This window comes from Heloderma suspectum, chromosome 7 (genome assembly GCF_057233095.1).
Source record: "Heloderma suspectum isolate Gila_16-S chromosome 7, 16-S_ref, whole genome shotgun sequence".
Classification (NCBI taxonomy): Eukaryota; Metazoa; Chordata; class Lepidosauria; order Squamata; family Helodermatidae; genus Heloderma; species Heloderma suspectum.
In genome coordinates, this window is record NC_139464.1 from 23,141,075 (window position 1) to 23,160,200 (window position 19,126).

General features: G+C 43.0%; 1 protein-coding gene across 4 annotated transcripts in view; it reads right to left on the bottom strand.

The window, feature by feature from the left end:
* SLC25A18 (solute carrier family 25 member 18) overlaps window positions 1–15,855 on the bottom strand; it is a 24,387-nt gene extending 8,532 nt beyond the window's left edge. Inside the window, exons 1-5 of one of the 4 annotated variants that reach the window (XM_084809292.1) lie at window positions 15,642–15,855; window positions 7,829–7,889; window positions 5,368–5,490; window positions 1,776–1,831; window positions 307–397 (exon numbers count right to left, since the gene is read on the bottom strand). In XM_084809292.1, the coding sequence (XP_084665418.1) occupies window positions 307–397; window positions 1,776–1,831; window positions 5,368–5,490; window positions 7,829–7,875 (317 nt within the window). In that variant the 5' untranslated portion in view covers window positions 7,876–7,889; window positions 15,642–15,855. Of the gene's footprint in view, window positions 1–306; window positions 398–1,775; window positions 1,832–5,367; window positions 5,491–7,828; window positions 8,334–15,641 lie in introns of all 4 variants that reach the window. The other 3 variants (XM_084809289.1, XM_084809290.1, XM_084809291.1) reach the window with 3 other exon arrangements.
* Window positions 15,856–19,126: the final 3,271 nt, after the last annotated feature.

Below are 19,126 nucleotides of genomic sequence, written 5' to 3' on the forward strand. Positions count from 1 at the left end.
GTTATCTCATCTTTGTATACCACTCTGGAACCCACTTTTGTGGGTGAAGGGCAGTATCGCAAATGTTAAACAAATTTAACATTTGTTTAATGTTAAACAAATCGCAAACAAACAAATAAATATATTTACATCTATAGAGAGAGCTCACCAGCAACTACAAAAAAGCAGGCAAGAACACACAGAATTTAGAACAGTGACTCACAATGCAAACATTTTCCTCGTATATTTTAGGATTTATGTGTTCACAGGGGAAAAACACACAGATTTGAGCAAGATTAAAGGTAGAGAGTGCTGTTTTCCTCATACCCATCCTGGGAGAGCAGCTGTCGGAAGAAATCATTGGCTGCCAACTTGATTGCTTTTTCAGGAGTGACAAGAGTTAGGTTTACAGCAGCCCCTATGTGAGGATGGGAGAAGCAATAAAGAGTCTTGCTTTGTAGAAGATTATCATGTTCCTCCTTCAGCAATATGCTCTGAACGAACACACACACACACACACACACACACCACTAACTAGCACCAGGCATATTCCCCCATCTTAACACAGAGTGCCAAACTCCAGACAAACATTTGAAAAGTTTTATACTGTTCCCAGAAGATGCTTCTTGCTCTCTGGGCTTGGTACCTGACCTCAAGAGGGTGCTCTTGATCAGTTTTGGAGAATGCGATGGAACTAAATAGTAGTCTCTTAGGTACATAAGCCCCTATGTATGTATATATATTTATTTTTATTTACAATATCCATTGTGGTATATGCATTATTTATTACAAGAGACTCAAAAGGGCATTTTAGCCTGCTAGGAACTCTGTGAAGCAACTTACAAGTAGCAACTTAATCCAAGGCCCATACTGACTTAATTGCATACTGGGGGATCTAGATTTCTCACCACTTATATTCCACACCTCTCAATTGTCCCTCTCTGGTCCCCCACTGGCAGTCTGAAATTGTGCAGTCTAAGAAGGACTATACCATGTTCAACTCTACATGTTTAAATCAACTCTAAGAGGGGGAATTAATGCTTTTATGAAAGAAATCAAGGGAAGCTAGAAAGGAGTGCTGCGAATTGCATAGTACAAGAATTCTGAGTGTATCGTCCTCACAACCAAAGAAGGGTGGATGCTGGCAAGTGAGGCTGATGTCAAAACTGCAGGTCAGATCCTTCCAACAGGGACACTAGCCAAAACAGAGGTAGGAAAGCAGCCTCCTGGATTGGAAATAGCATCCTATTGTAAATTTGTTTCTTTAAGAGCTCCAGGGAAAAGACACTTTCCACAGAGGTTGCTTCTCTGGCCTTGGGGCAAGCAATGGTTGACCAGAGACGGTTGCACCTCCATGCCACAGAAAACCAAAAGTGAACGTTCCAACGGTGTTTGTGTATATTTTAACTTCCCACAATCCCTGATTATTGACCAGGGTGGCTGGGACTAATGGGAGATGGACTCTTAATATATTTCAAGGACCACAGGTTTTACACCCTTGCCCTATACTTACTTTCCTCAAGGAATTACAAAAATATAAATAACCATTTTACAACCGTGTAAAACCCATCCACTAATATCATGCATTATTTTTAAAACACTCCACATTTTACAAAAAGTCCTCTTAGCAATGCCAATATTTAATATTTCATTTTAACCTATCACAAATGTTTTTCAAAACATGTCTTATATTTTCAGTTGAGGTGATTTAACCAAAAATAATACATTTTATCCAATGCCTTGTACTATTGCACTGCACTGCCAAAGGGAGGCCCTTCAGTTTTTAGAGAGATTACCTCGATACATGCCAAAGAACCCCTCCGAGTGAATAGTCTTCACCAAACAATCCTGCCTATAATGAGAGAGAGAGAGAGAGAGAGAGAGAAAGAGTGAGCAAGAGGTATTTCAAGGTTGTGAATGAGATTTGTAACTATCTCCCGGATCCCACTTCTCCATGTTCACTGTCCAAGGTTGGGTGGGTAGTTACATGGCACAGGTCTTCTCATCTATGGCACCAAAACTATGGAACTCCCATCTCAAAAGCTCTGCTCTGCTCAATCTCTGTTGGTCATCGGATGTTAGCTACTTTGTGGGATTTTAATCAAAAAGCACGATACAGACTGTTAATATATAAATAAATAGAACAGCCAACAGTTGACAATGGTCATATCTTAACGCTAGTGTAACACTAGCTAGTCTGAGTCAGGATAGGCAACCTTTTGGGGCCCATGGGAAACTGTCCTGGGCACCACCACAAAACAGCTGCCATGGGAGGCATTGCCAGTTACAAAGGACAAGTAACCTGCCCAAACAATTATGTACATGGCAGAGGTGGGGTCTAAGCCACAACACACTAAACAATTCCTTTTAACCCACAATTTTCAGTACTAACAGAAACCTATTTCAAGGCACAATCCTATAGATTGTGTCCTCGCTGCTCAGAAGCCCCCAAACTTGGAAGCTTCCAGGTTTCCTATGACCTGCCGGGCTGAAGCCAGCAGGACGGGATGAGCAGCAGAGGCCATCTTTGCCTTTCCGTCCTCTGTCTTGGGTGTTTTTCACTAGGTGGGATTTATAGCCCTTCTAGTGAGGGCACTTCAGAGTGGGAGAGGAGGGGGCTGGAGGAGGCTCAGGATAACTCGTATCTTGGCCTCTCCAGTCTCTTCCCCTCCCTGTCCACTGGAATTCCCCCTTTCCTCCTCCTCCAAGGTCACTTTTCAGATCTTGGAGGGCAGCTGGTGTGGTTCTCTCTAAGCTAGCTGTGAGGAGGCAGGGCAGGGGGTCAGATCTCCGACTCCCCCTTCTGAGGTCAGAGTACTATCTCTGAAAGAGGGGGGTTCCAAGCTGTCCTATGGTCCCTGGGACACTCACCCAGGGACCACAGGATTACTCTCTCACAGATGGCAAACTTTTTTTTTGCCTTCTGTAGGCGGGGCCAGAACCACCTCTTTCTGACACTCCCCTTTCTCTCTCTTTCTGCAGACTCTACCTTCATCAGATGCACAAAGTGTTATCCTCAGTCAACACCACGGCTGGCCTAAGACATTTTTCTGCCTGAGGGGAAGTCAAAATGGCACACATATCCCCATTTTTTATTTTTTTTATTTCATTTCTATACCGCCCAATAGCTGAAGCTCTATTCCATGTAAAGAAGCCAACTAGACTGGCAGTTGAATCTTACTTCATCAGTGGTAATGGGCCAGCATTTTCCACCAGATCTAAGGGCTGCATGGCACAAACAGCTCTGCCCTCCAACACCTCACGGTCACTCCCTGTCCTCCAGCATCTGTTGCCTGAGGCAGCCTCCTTGCTCTGCCAAACCAAGGCCTCCCTGGTTAAGAGTACTTGAGAATAACACACCTCACACATCTGATGAAATGGCCTCTAGTCCACAAAAGCTTATGTCATTTAAAAAAAGTTTTTAAGGTGCCACAATACTCTTTGTTGTCGTTATTATATTTTCAAACTTCCCTACGAGAAATTGGGTTGCCTGTTAACAAAGACGCATCTATGTTAGCTGCCATATTCCTCAAGACTAGTTTGAAATAGCTTCCATACAGGTTTGCCGGATGAAATTTCCCGAAATGAGGGACACCTTCTAGCTATGGAGCCTGATATGTGAGACACTGATTAAGTCCTTTGCAATTGTGAAATATATAAGACTGAGAAAATTAATTCCATAACATTCTCTAGGAACATGATCTTTATGAACTAGGGAAAAGAAGAGAGAGAACTTGGAAAGATTTCAGCTGTTCATGGTTGGAAGATGCATACAGTGGTCAGAAAAAGTTTGAAAACCCTAATGATAATTACGGAAATTCCATAGTTTTACCATGATAGTCTTTGTGGTAGGCTATCCAGTCCTTTTCTAAATATCCAATAGAGTTTATATTAACCAATTCTGTGTCTTGTGAAATAAAACAATGTATAAATTAGGCAAACAATACGTGAACTGCTGGTTGCATCAGCTCAGTTAAAGGGAACAATTAGAATCAGGTGTTTAAGTAATTACATAGATCTTCAGGGGTGAGTTTGGGAGGCCCCACCCTATAAAAGAAACTTTGTGAGTTTGGTCTTCACAATACGGTTGTGTGGAAACACATCATGCCACGATCAAAAGACATCTCTGAGGACCTCAGAAAAGCAGTTATTGCTGCTCATCAGTCTAGAAAGGGATACAAAACCATTTCTAAGAATTTGGGGCTCCACCAACCCACTCTCAGTCTACAAATGGAGAAGGTTCAAGACCACAGTCAGTCTACCCAGGAGCAGTCAACAAGAACAAACCAGCACATCATCCGGGAAATCAAAAAGAACCCCAGAGCAACATCCAAGGATCTGCAGGCCATGCTCACCTTGGCTAATGTGAGTGTTCATGACTCCATGATCAGAAAAAGACTGAACAAGAATGGTATTCATAGGAGAACAGTCAGGAGGAAACCACTGCTCTCCAAAAATAATATTGCTGTCTGTCTGAAGTTCGCTAAAGATGATTCCAAGACTTCTGGAACAATGTTCTCTGGACAGATGAGTCAAAGGTAGAACTTTTTGGCCTCAATGAGAAACATGTTTGGTGAAAAATAAGCACTGAGTTTGAACAGAAGAACCTCATCCCAACTGTCAAGCATGGTGGTGGGAATGTGATGGTTTGGGCCTGCTTCACTGTCTCAGGACCTGGATGGCTTGCCATCGTTCACACAACCATGAATTCTGCAGTGTATCAGAAGATTCTAGAGGAATCTGTCCGGCCATCTGTCCGGGAGCTGACACTGAACCGAAAGTGGGTCATGCAATGTGACAATGATCCGAAACATACAAAATAATGGCTGCAGAAGAAGAAATTCTGTGTTTTAGAATGGCCTAGCCAGAAGCCCAGACCTAAACCCTATCAAAATGTTGTGGCAGGACCTGAAGCAAGCTGTTCATGCAAGGAAGTCCTGAAATGTCATGGAGCTGAAACAGTTCTGTAAGGAGGAATGGGCCAAAGTTCCTCAAAACTGATGTGAGAGACTGACCAACAGTTATAGGAAATGCTTACTTGAAGTCATTATTGCTCAAGGGGGTGCCACCAGGTACTGAATCTAAAGGTTCACAAACTTTTCACACATGGATATTGAATGTTAAATCAGTTGTGAATAAATAAACGTTGACAAACCATCATGTTTGTATGTCATTTGTTTACCCAGGTTATCTATTGTACTTTATCTAGGATTATGGGGTTAGATTAAGATCTAATAACATTTTAGGTGAGAAACATGTGACAATCCTAAGGGGTTCACAAACTTTTTCTTGCCACTGTAATAAGAACACGCTTGGACTCCATTAAGCTCCAAATCTGATGTCCTCTGCTACCCCACATCACACCAAACCAAGCCCTGGAATACATACATTCCAGTGTAGACTGCTTGTCCTTGCTGGTTCTGGAGACGGGTTTTGGCCAAATCAATAGGGAAAACACAAGTCACTCCCACAAGCCCTGCTACACCTCCATTGATTAACTTTGCTGGAAGGCTGGAAAGAAAAAGGAGAAAGGTTAGCAGAGCACAGCCGCTTTCTTGGCATTCAGATGCTTAAATAGAATGAGCATGCTTTCAGATGATATACTTCCTCTGTGCTGTAATCAACCTTTCAAGGTAAATCTAATCTGGATAAGGAATACTGAGACTTTACTAACAATACATGTCATCCTCTAAATAAACCATTCATTTTGGGACTAGCTCATGCATTGTTATTTTTTAAGTGTACACTTCTGATGTTTTAGGTCAGCTTTCCCCAACCTAGTACCCTTCGGATGTGCTGGACTACAACTCCCATCAGCTGTAGTCCAGCACATCTGGAGGGCACTAGGTTGGGGAAGGCTGTTTAAGGCATACAGTTTAAAATACCAAATGAACCTCTGCTCTCATGGAAGACAACAGACCTATCAAAACATGTAGCCATTCCTGACCTTGATGGGAGTACCAGAGCATTCTGGGATCTCAAGTTAGGAAAAACCCTCAGTGACAATCCTAAATTCAGATGAACAGTTATCATTTCCCCTCCAAATCTCTCCCCAAAGCCCCAGGTCACTGCATCGTATTCCAAGCTGCGTCTCCTTTCCTCCATAAACACCCCTCTAACGAAATCCTGTTTCCCTTCAAGTTTCATGCGTAAGTACAAACGTGCTTCTCTGGCCCCACTACCCAATCTGTCTAATCACCCATTTCTAGCCATAATCTTTTTCTGCAGGCACACAACAGAGAAAGAGAGGCAGTTTGTAAACTTTATTTCCTTTCTTGTACTGTCATGTGGGAGTTGAATTGAATCCCATGAATGAAACATGGCAGGAGTCTTCATTACCCTCCCATTTCTTTGCTATCTGCTACTGCATGAGTCCTGGCTGCCACATTTATTTGCAATGCACATGTTGGAACAATGAGAAAAAGAGCCTAGCTGGATCAGACCAACAGGATCACCTAGTGTAGGGGTGCAACAGAAACACCTAGTGTAGTGTTTCCAGTCCTGAGGGCCACATGTGATGCTAGCTCAGGGGTTGGGGACCACCTGCATATGCGCACATATACACGGACATGGACAACCCCAGTAATCTGTATGAGTCCATCTCGAGAAGCTGCACTGCCAGGGGTGGGACCATAATTGGAAAGGCTACTGTGGAGAGGATACTATAGGTCCCAGCCTCTTCCCTCTCTGCCAACTGGAATGCCCCCCTTTTTGCTTCCCTGAAGTCACTTTTGCAATCTTGGGAAGCAGCAGCCATAGTCCTTTCTATGCTGGCAGGGGGCGGGGGGGCAAGGGGAAGGATAGGAACTCAGAATCCCCCTCCTGAGGTTGTAGGAGTATCTACGGCCTCAGGAGGAGGAAACTGAAAAATCCTATGGTCCCTGGGATGCTCTCCCAGAGAACATAGGATTGCTCTTTAAGCAAATTAAGGCCTTGCATAAAGAAGCATCTTCTTTGGTTTTTCCTGAACCTACTTCCCATCAGTTTCATTAGGTCACCCTGAGTACTAGCATTATTGGGCAGGGGGTGGGAGGATTTTCTCTGTCCACTCTTTCCATACCATGATTCTGTTACTGCCTAGAATCATAAGGAAAGATACCGGCTAGAGCATCATTGGACACTGGGAGGACCAAGCTCACAGGTAGCTGCCAGCCCCGCCAAGCAAGTTTAGCATTGGTTCTAGGCTACCCTACAACTACAACATGGAGTTGGGCTGCTCAGCCTTTCCAAGCAAAATAAAAATGAAATGGGTTAAACAGACAGGGCATTAATTATTCCAGGGGTGTGCAGACTTAAGAATAGTCAGAACTACTTTGTTTGATTTTTAGGTAGACCCCAAGATCCACCAACCAGGTGCAAAACACATACACTTAAAATTAAAGACCAGCATGCTTCTGAGCACAATCTAAGCCTAGGAATTTGTTTTTAGCACCAGGAAAAAAATTAACTTGGTGTTTTTATTCTTTACCCTGTCTGCTGTTCACCACTCCAAGGTCTTTGGATGTGCAGCAGTATACAAATACTGAAAATAAACTAACTAACTAACTAACTAAACTGAGCATACAAGTCCTTTCACACAGATGTCCACTCTTGGTTACCCCAAGCTTTCTTCATTTCAGCAGCCTAATTTAGATGGGAAAAGTCATATTTCTGTTGCTGCTGTTAAGCAGCCGGGAGTCAGAACCCTTTGTTGATGTAGAGCAAATCACCCAGAGATCCTACTCTACCTTCTGTTTGAACTATCCTATGCTGCATCCTGTCCACCAGCTCCCAGCTGCCAAGCTAAGCATCATTTGTACTGCTGGAGAGCAAAATCGCCTTAAAAAGGCAAGGAGCAAAAAGCACTGACCTAATCTTCTTCTTGTTCCTCATTGTTCCTTGGGGATGTTGTTTCATGGTGGCGGCAGCTGCTGACACAGGAAAATTCTTTTAAACACAGGGGCACTTTCCTCTCTGCCTTTGCTCAGCTGGGAGAGAGAACACCATTACTGCCTCTTTGATATACTACTTGCCAAGGATATAATTCAATAACAAATGACAGTGTCAGTTCAAAAAGAGAATGGCAGTTTATCATTTAATCAACTCCGGGAGACGTCTTCTACGATCTTTAGTGAAGTCAGATGGATAGCTTCTCTCCCCACTTTTTCTTCTTAAACCTGTCTGGACGAGGAACATTTCCTGTCCTCCCTTTGGTAATAGAATGTGTATTTCCCCACCCCGCTCCCTGCCCATATGAACACAAACTTGCCCTAAGTCCACGGTGGTAAGAAATAGGAACTCAGTGCCACTAGAATAAAATATGCAGGGTGATCTTCAGCATGTTTACTCAGAAGCAAGTTGATTGAGTTGTTGCTCTGCAATGAAGAAAAAGGGTGTGAGCAGGAAGAAAATGTGGGGGCTCAATATTCACTAGCCACAAGCCTGAGACCAATAGATGAGGCAATCAGGGTGCTTCCCAATTAAAAGACTTTTAGTGTGCAATCCTATGCATGATGAGACAGAAAAAAGTCCTACCAGCAGTCCCAGGTAAGATTTTGTGAACATCCAAAAACTTGGATACATTGGTGCACATTGATGCATTTATTACATTTATATCCTGCCTCTCCTCCGAGGAGCTCAAGGCAATGTACACGGTTCTCCCCTTCCCCGTGTTATCATCACAACAATTCTGTAAGGCAAGTTAGGCTAAGAGACCATGACTGGCCTCAGGTCACCCCACAAGCTTCATGTCTGAATGGGAATATGAACCTGGTTCTCCCCAGTCCTGGTCTGACATTCTTACTGATACACCACATTTTTAGGGCAGCACAATCCTATACAAGTTTAGACAGAAAAAGGTCCTACAACTCCCAGCATTCCCCAGCCAACTAAGAGTTGTAAGTCTTTTTTCTGTCTCAACGTGCATAGGATTATGTCCTTATAGTACCGTTGCCCTGCCTTTCAGAGAATTTTACAGGGCAGTCAGATGATGATGTCTTCCACTCATAATCCTCCCGTGTTTTCCTACCACTTCTTCTATATTTTCCCTTACTGCAGAAAATCCATTAAGGAAAGAAAGACAGAATTGCTGCACAATGGCATCTGGTTGCTAGGCAGTATGAGCCCTCTTCATGGATCACTGCCTTGTTGTGGCGAAGGGGCTTGCGTAACTCAGTGAAGCCATAAGATATGCCGTGCAGGGCCACCCAAGACGGACAGGTCATGGCGGAGAGTTCTGACAAAATGTGGTACACTGGAGAAGGAAATCGCAACCCACTCCAGTATTCTTGCCAAGAAAACCCCATGGAAAGTATCACAAGGCTAAAAGAGATGACGCCGGAAGATGAGACCCTCAGGTCGGAAGGTGTCCAATATACTACTGGGGAAGAGCAGAGGGTATTTCCAAGTAGCGCCAGAAAGAGTGAAGCGGCTGGGCCAAAGCCGAAAGGTCACTCAGCTGTGGATGTGTCTGGTGGTGAAAAGAAAATCCGATTCTGTAAAAAACAATATTGTTTAGGAACCTGGAATGTCAGATCAATGAATCAAGGTAAGCTAGAGGTGGTCAAACATGAGATGGCAAGATTGAACATCGACATCTTGGGAATCAGCAAACTCAAATGGACAGGCATGGGCGAATTTAATTCAGGTGACCATCATATCTACTACGGTGGGCAAGAATCCCTTAGAAGAAATGGAGTAGCACTCATAGTCAACAAAAGGGTGGGAAAAGCAGTACTGGGGTACAATCTTAAAAACGATAGAATGATCTCAGTACGAATCCAAGGCAAACCATTCAACATCACAGTAATTCAAGTCTATGCCCCAACCACTGATGCCGAAGAAGCTGAGGTTGATCGGTTCTATGAAGACCTACAACACCTTCTAGAACTAACACCAAAAAAAGATGTCCTCTTCATCATAGGGGATTGGAATGCTAAAGTAGGAAGTCAAGAAATCACCGGGATAACAGGCAGGCATGGCCTTGGTGTACAAAATGAAGCAGGACAAAGGCTAATAGAGTTTTGCCAAGAGAACACGCTGATCATAGCAAACACTCTTTTCCAACAGCACAAGAGGCGACTCTACACATGGACATCACCAGATGGTCAATATCGAAATCAGATTGATTATGTCCTTTGCAGTCAAAGATGGAGAAGCTCTATACAGTCAGTAAAAACAAGACCTGGAGCTGACTGTGGCTCAGATCATGAGCTTCTTGTTGCAAAATTTCAGCTTAAATTGAAGAACGTACGGAAAACCACTAAACCATTCAGGTATGACCTCAATCATATCCCTTATAAATATACAGTGGAGGTGAGGAATAGATTTCAGGGATTAGACCTGATAGACAGAGTGCCTGAGGAACTATGGGCGGAGGTCCGTAACATTGTTCAGGAGGCAGCAACAAAATCCATCCCAAAGAAAAAGAAATGCAAGAAAGCAAAGTGGCTGTCTGATGAGGCTTTACAAGTAGCTGAGGAAAGAAGGGAAGTGAAAAGCAAGGGAGAAAGGGGAAGATATATCCAACTAAATGCAGAGTTCCAGAGAATAGCAAGGAGAGACAAGAAGGCCTTCTTAAATGAACAATGCAAAGAAATTGAGGAAAACAACAGAATGGGAAAGACTAGAGATCTCTTCAAGAAAATCGGAGATCTCAAGGGAACGTTTTGTGCAAAGACGGGCATGATAAAGGACAAAGAAGGCAGGGACCTAACAGAAGCAGATGAGATTAAGAAGAGGTGGAAAGAATACACAGAAGAACTATACAGGAAAGATCTGAATGTCCCTGATAGCCATGATAGTGCGGCCACTGAACTTGAGCCGGACATCCTCGAGAGTGAAGTCAAGTGGGCCTTAGGAGGCATTAGTAACAACAAAGCTAGCGGAGATGACAGTATTCCAGCTGAGCTATTTAAATCCTAAAAGATGATGCTGTTAAAGTGCTGCATTCAATATGCCAACAAATTTGGAACACTAAACCATGGCCACAAGACCGGAAAAAGTCAGTTTACATTCCAATTCCAAAGAAGGGCAACGCCAAAGAGTGTTCAAACTACCGCACAATTGCGCTCATTTCACATGCCAGCAAGGTGATGCTCAAAATCCTACAAGCTAGGCTTCAGCAGTATGCGAACTGAGAACTACCGGAAGTACAAGCTGGGTTTCGAAGAGGCAGAGGAACTAGAGATCAAATCGCCAATGTTCGCTGGATCATGGAGAAAGCAAGAGAATTCCAGAAAATCATCTATTTCTGCTTCATTGACTACGCTAAAGCCTTTGATTGTGTGGATCACAACAAAATGTGGCAAATTCTTAAAGTGATGGGAGTACCAGACCACCTTACCTGTCTCCTGAGAAACCTGTACGAGGGTCAAGAAGCAACAGTAAGAACCGGACATGGAACAACCGAGTGGTTCAAAATTGGGAAAGGAGTACGACAAGGCTGCATATTGTCACCCTGCTTATTTAACTTATATGCAGAGTACATCATGAGAAATGCCGGGTTGGATGAATCAGAGGTCGGAATTAAGATTGCCGGGAGAATTATCAACAACCTCTGATATGCAGATGATACCACCCTAATGGCAGAAAGCGAAGAGGATCTAAAGAGCCTCTTGTTGAGGGTGAAAGAGGAGAGTGCAAAAGCTGGTTTGAAACTCAACATTAAAAAAACTAAGATCATGGCATCTGGCCCCATCACTTCCTGGCATATAGAAGGGGAAGAAATGGAAGCAGTGACAGATTTTACTTTCTTGGGCTCCAAGATCACCGTAGACGGTGACTGCAGCCATGAAATTAAAAGACACTTGCTCCTTGGGAGGAAAGCTATGGCAAACCTAGACAGCATAGTAAGAAGCAGAGACATCACCTTGCCGACAAAGGTCCGTCTAATCAAAGCTATGGTTTTCCCAGTAGTAATGTATGGCTGTGAGAGCTGGACTATAAGGAAGGCTGAGCGCCAAAGAATGGATGCTTTCGAACGTGGTGCTGGAGAAGACTCTTCCGAGTCCCCTGGACTGCAAGGAGGTCAAATCAGTCCATCCTAAAGGAAATCAACCCTGAGTGCTCATTGGAAGGACAGATACTGAAGCTGAAGCTCAAATATTTTGGCCACCTAATGCGAAGAGAAAACTCTCTGGAAAAGACCCTGATGCTGGGAAAGACTGAAGGCAAAAGGAGAAGGGGACGGCAGAGGATGAGATGGCTAGATAGCATCACCGATGCAATGAATATGAACTTGAGTACACTCCGGGAGAGAGCGCTGGACAGGAAGGCCTGGCGTGCTATGGTCCATGGGGTCACGAAGAGTCGGACACGACTGAACGACTGAACAACAACAATGAGCCCTCTATCTGGAAGCTTCCTTAGACCTACAGAGAGGGGCTTTTATCTTGAATACAACCCACCCTAGGAATGTTTGAGTCAGCATTTTGCAATTGAGGTCTTGGGGAACCCCACACCACCCTGGACTAGGGGCCCCGAGGAACTTCTGTGGAAGGAGGAAGAAGTTGTGGGCACATGCCAACCCAAGGAAGACAAGACAAGGCTTGTGAGCATTATCCAGGCTTGTGAGCATTCAAGCCTATATTACCTACCACAGAATTTAATTGGGAAAGGATGGTTGAAATTGCTAGGAGATTTGTGGATCTGTTGATAGAAATCCCTGATGTGGGATGTTAGCTGATAGCTGAAGGTACAGAAAAGTGAGACTGTGGTGACTGAGGAAAGATTTCACAGAGCTGTGATGAGGAGTTGGTCTGGATGAAAAGAGAGAAACTGCAAATTATCTGTTTAGTATTTTGTCCTTTGAGATCAGCAATATAAAGACCTATATCTCATTTCTGTGAAAGAAGTCCCAAGATCTGTTGACACACACGTTTCTGAAGTAGGTGTTAAAGTTGGGTCCTGGGATCAGTGTGATAAATGTTGAGTTGAATAATCTTGTCTTTTTGGTTTAGCCTGGAGGTGGCAGCAAAAGACCTCAGGAGAATAACAACAGGGAAGCCAGGGCAGGAGAGCACGTTCAAAATATCTGCATGCTTTTAAGTGGGCTGGGCATGACTTGATGCTGCCTAAGCTATCATTAAACAAAAGGTTGTGTGTATTTATGGTCATCATTGTGTTGTTCAACTATTATATAACTTTTCTGCCCAGCCATGCCCAAAGACATTAGGCAACAATTTTTGCAAGGACAATGAGTCACACATAAACAGTGAATCATATATAACCAATTTGCATTCTTTAGGAACATAACTGCTAGGAAAGATCTCTCTGGATCTGCGTGCATGACCAAAATACTACTAGTGGCTTTGGAATTAGTCATCATTTGTATGTTAGCACTAGGTTTGCATAAATTATATTATTGAAAGTGGTAACAGCAGCATTTCATATGTGGTGATTTGCATGGATCATGCTATTCTGGCTTCAGGGGACAACACACACACACACACACACACACACACACGCCATCTATCCTAGCATTCCACTCCAAAACAATAGCTAACTAACCTTTAGTATAAGTTAATTGTGGTACAAGAGATTTCACTAAGGGCATGCCCATACCATCCCTTCTTGCCACTCAAGAGGGCAGGAAGTAGATTGAGCAGTTGGACCCACAGAAGCAATGGAAGGTGTGGCAAACCTGCTCCTAAAACTATGTGGATTACTGAAGTATGATTATAGTAGCAGACATACTACTGCTACTGACTGTAGAAGTACTGACCTTCTGACCTGTCAAGCAATGTGAATCGTACACAGGTATTGCATACCTGTCAGAAATCAATGTGTAACACCCCCATACAGAATTGTTAAGTAGTGTGCTCCTGCCATAATAACATACCATATGCAGCAAGTGTTGCTTGTGCATTTCCATTCAGTGGTTCACCTAGTCTATACAGAAAAGGTGCCATCTGAAAAGCTGTGCTTACACAGCTTATTTAAAGAAGACTGCTCAGTGAACATGCAAGTAACGTTGGAAAGTCTCTTCCATTCTGCTTTGCATCCAGCTGCCTAGTCATGGATGCCCAAGCCTCCAATATTATTGACCACTGGCAATGCTGATGGGAGCTGAATTCCAAAACATCTGGCAGGTACCATGTTGGGGAAGGCTGAGCTAAGCCAACAGCTGCCAGAAAGGCTGTGACACCTGTGTCTGACAAGCTCCATGATATCAGTGCAGGTCAGTTATTCATAACTGCAGGATGTCAAAGCCAGTATATATTGGTGCGACTTTGGTTGGTCTGTTATCAGAACATGGTACAAAGAATTGGCAGTTTTGCCATTGTCATCTGTGGTATGCGAGTATTAGGTTTTGCCCAAGATTCTACACATCAATAAATTAAGCCAGCACTGTGCTGGTAAGCATACCACAACACCACTGATGGTGTAAAAAAATGTATTTGAATATTGTGTGGATCTTGTCAATAATAAAAGTAGTTTCTGCAGCAACTTAAATAAATTTGGACAGATAGGCCAAGTAAATTTAATTCCTTGAAGGAATGAACTGAGATTAGCAGAGGTCACTACCTTCTTATAGCACCTCATGAATCTTGAGGAAAGAGCTATACCTTTCTCCATTCAGAATTTTCCTGATACTAAGTGCTGGGACATGAAGCAGCTCTGAACCCTAACTTGGCAAGCAACAGAACTGTGTATATGCCATGAAATCTTTGCTTCAGAAATCCTGTCCAACAGAGACAAGTAACATTGTCACGTAATACACAATTAACCTCCCCTTTAACAGCATACCAGAAAGCCAAATTGGGGCCGGGGGGAGGAGACAGAGAGAGAGACAGACGTGAAAGAAAGCTTTGTTGATTTTATACCTTATCTTGAAACTGGATTTTTTTTTTTTTTTGCTATATAATATTAGCATGCAAATCCTCACTTTGCTCCTTTTAAAAATCTACATTTCTAGTCCTCTAGTCCACTGCACAGGAATGCTTTAATAACCGGTATCTGCACAGCCTAGAAGGAAAACCCTTGCTTGGAATTTGTTTACACAGTCAAGGGAGTTGGATTTATGATCTTGAAGATCTGTCTGGGGCTTGTTAAAATATCAAGATAACAGCCTCAGGTCTAGGTTATTTTAGCTGGTTGACTGTCATTTGCCTGCTCCTGTATTTGATTCTGACTCTGTTTGTTCCAGTGTTTGATGGATTTGTAGATTCTGGCTCCCCTTCAGTACCAAAGTAGACCAAGTCCTTCGAGTTGTGTGCTTAATGCATAAATATGCATATTTTTATAATTTATTCTGGTTTTGTTTGTAGGGCATGTCTATACAAGGATTTTAGGGAGCAGAAATGCCATGCATTGATGAAGACTTACCTGAATGTGATGCCCAATGCAGACATGAATGTTTAGAAACTATGAGTAACTGAGGTTTGGACAGTTGTTGCTGCATTGTTACAGAAGTGGGAGAGGGGCATAAACCAACACCACCCCAGTACTTGTGGGAGATTCATATCTAACTTCAAATTTCCCCCCTCCAGCCATATTAACATATCCTGCACCATTAGGGATCTGAGCAGCTTGAACAGTTAGAGCGTTTCCCCTCCAAGTTAGTTTGCATAAACTATGACATACATGTGTAGATTGCCTCTGAAATAAAAAGCATTAGATCTCTGTGAATGAAACACATGTGCAGAGCTGAAAAGTCAGGAGAGAAAAGATGGGAAGCTTACCTTCCTTGTTTGCAAGCGATTGGGTTCCTCCCTTCCTCTTCTCTCTCAATACTAAGCATCTGACTCACATCTGGATTCCTCCCACTAACAAAATCCATCCCCAGTTTAAGGGATGGTTCACAAATTCCCAATGATTGTATTCAAACACACTGTAGGGGAAAACAAAAAACAAAACAAAACTATCCCTTTGCTGGTTACTCTCCTCTTCCGGTCTGGCAAAGAAGGTTCCCCAAGCCACACCTGCTTCTCTTGTTGGCTGGGGATAGATGGGTGGAGAATAAGCATGTCTACAAGATGTGTTGCTTTTAACCTTAACTTAAAACCGGTTTTTAGACAAACATTGTCTGCATTTCAGCCTGCATAGACAAGCCCTGCTTTCCCAAGTGTCGGCTGTTATCACACCAGTTGTTAATAGCAACGTTGTTTCCTGTTAATACTGGGGATGTGACTTTTCATGGCCCCACTTGAAAGTCTCACTCTTACTTCAGCAAGGTACATACCAGGTGGCAATAGACAACGTATTGTTGTCCTCCATCTGCATTATGGGAATAATAATACAGTTCTACTCTTTGGGATTGTTGTAAGGATTACTGAGATTACTGAAGTTTTTTGGACACTTAATAAACATTATACAGATGCTAAAGATGATTCTTGTAAGAGGCAGAGAGAAAACCAGCCACTGGGTCAGCCAAATTATATTGTTTCCAGTGCATGTTTGATTGCTACAGCATGTTCTCCTTGATGTGGAGTAGATCTTAGACTAAAATTCCTTGAGCTGTAGAGATCCCACCTACCTGAGGGCACATTCTCAAAATCAAACAACTGAGCACAAATTCTAGAGGAGAAGCCACATTTCCTTTTATTGCTTTCAACATAGTAAGAGGCTCGTGGCATCTTTGTCACAAAAGCTTGTGCTTTAATAAATGAGTTACTTTTTAAAGGTTCCACAGGATTCTTTCAAGTTTTAACATAAATTATCTATTAATACGTAACGGTGGCTAAAACACGTCAGCCACTTCCTTCCTGCTTTCACATAGAGTCAGGGCCAAACTAAATATTAAATGCCTTTGAAGTGAGTCTTTGCATTGTAAGGAAATCCCACATTGGCACAAAAGCAGGATTTCCCCCCACAGCAAGTAACCACTTCAGAAGAGAGATTTTCTTTACAACTGCAGCAGGGAAGGAAAGGCCTGAATAGAATGTTAAATAAAATGAATAAAATAAATTCCCCTCTCCATAGTTGCTGTTGTATGAGTAGCCCTGAGTGTCTCACAGCTAACCCCAAAGGAGGGGGAGGCAGGCTCTGGTGCTTGAAAAAAGAAAATGTATTGTGTCCTACAAGTTTCAGAGATGTCTCCTTCTTCAGGAGCTGTCTGAAGCCCTTCAGTCTCTTAACTCTGAAAGGAACAGTAATTCCTTTCTCTGAAATGCTTGCATATGCTATTCCTAAAGCATATCACTCTCACATCTAACCCCAACATGCCACAGTGGGTTTTATACAGAAAATAATTATCCTTAAAAATCCAAAAAAAAAATGTCAACCATTTCCCCTAGGCAAACACAAGAGATTCAGGGTGCTTCCAGAAGAGGCTTTTATTGTGCAAACACCCTGCCTAGTTCATGGAATTTTACAGAGGAACATCAACTTCTACTTGTAACCCTCCCATGTTTTTACACCACTACTTTCATCTTTTTCTTACCACAAAAAATGTTAAGGAGGGAATGACAGAATAGCTGCACAGTGCCTTTTGATTGGTAGCACTAGGAGTCCTCCCCATTTGGAAGCACCCTCATGCCATCCTTGAGCCCTATGCTGAACCATTCCTAAACACCCTCAGATACATTTCAGCTCAGTTCATTCCTTCATGAAACTCTAGGCCATCAATCTTCATGTTACCTCAGGGAATGTGTTTCTTGTGTAGGTTATGTCTCTCTGTGACACATTTGCTCAAGGACAATTGGTGTAGAGAAATAGATGGGCATGAATTTCCTCGGGAATGTTTACCTGGGGTGAGATGGATACCAGAAGATGTTGTCTTCTGCTGATACTTGTGTTTTAAATCTGTTTTTCCCCTTCTGCACTGGTAGAGAAACATAGGTATAAAGCAAAACTAAAAGAAAAAAGGGGATAACACCCACACCTCAGCCTATTGTTCCAATATATTCCTCCAGCCATCAGCCTTCCAAGAGTTCAGAATCTTTCTGGAATCTATTTATGATAGTGCTTTCCAACTACTTAAAATAAAGATCAGCAAACTGGAGGCCCCAGAGCCAAATCTGACCCCTAAGTGACATCAACTCCCTCCCCTCCCACCAATCAACCCAGAGGCAAGAGACAGACTCTCCAGTAGTCCCTGGGGATCATGGGGTGTATGTGGAGGTTACTTAGCCTTCTTTCCTACATCTAAGCATCTTCTTGTCAAGACTACCGATCAAGAATTTAAAGGCCAACTCTCATGATACTTTTCTATACTTGGTGATTGAACTTTCTTAAAATTGGTCATGTGAGTGTATATTTTAATTTTAATTCATGTGTCAAGAAACACACTGGCTTCCCATTGTGGGAAGGGAGGAGGCATGCATTTTGTGCTCTATGTTATGAGGATTGGTCTCAGGCAGGCAGCAAATGAATGGGAAAGAACAAAGAGTCTTGATGCACACCCACTAGGGCCTAGGCTGGAGCTATGCCTTCCCCTTTGCTGTGTGCAGAATAGTCAAACTGGGCTGTTCCACTGTATCCACATGCACAAACTCCCTGCACAATAAATCTCTGCTTTTCAATCTTTGGGCTGAGATTGCAGAGTCAGGGATATTGTGTACAAGTAACTGTGGTACCCAACTCAAATGTTACATTCTGTGTGCACTGAAAGGGTCAGTAGGAGGGCAAGAGCCCAAGACTCTTTCCTCGCATCACTTACTATTTCCTTCATACAGGTAATGCCTGACTAGGCCCTAAGTGATCCAGGTACAGATCAGCTAGGCTATCCCCATCTCACCCTGGAAAGGATTGGGTTTGAAGTTTTAATGGCTACAAGCAAAATGAAGCCAGTCCAGTATTCCTTGCATTTTGCCTCTTCTGACTGTACAAGTTAGGCTGTCAGCTCCTGACCCTCAGAGGATATTTAAAACAACACTTGTTGCCTAGAGTTTCTGGCAACAAACAAAATGTTCTCTTACAATTGCATTTCTATTAAGCAATGGAAAACTGAACTCTGATCATATTTAAATGGACTTATATCAACAAACAATTATTTTCTTGCCAATATTTCAAGTGCCCAGGGCAAAGGAATCCTCAGGCGTCCACCCCACCAGAGGCCCTCACCTCTTAATAGTACATACTTCCTCTCACCTTCTAGTATAATAGCTGGCCTTGGGTATGTTCTGGGGATGAGGATGCTGAATCATCAATGACAGTTGCTTTTTTGCGTGACCAGAAGACAACAACAAAGGGATGCACTGGCTGCTGCTTTAATCATTAGTTTAAC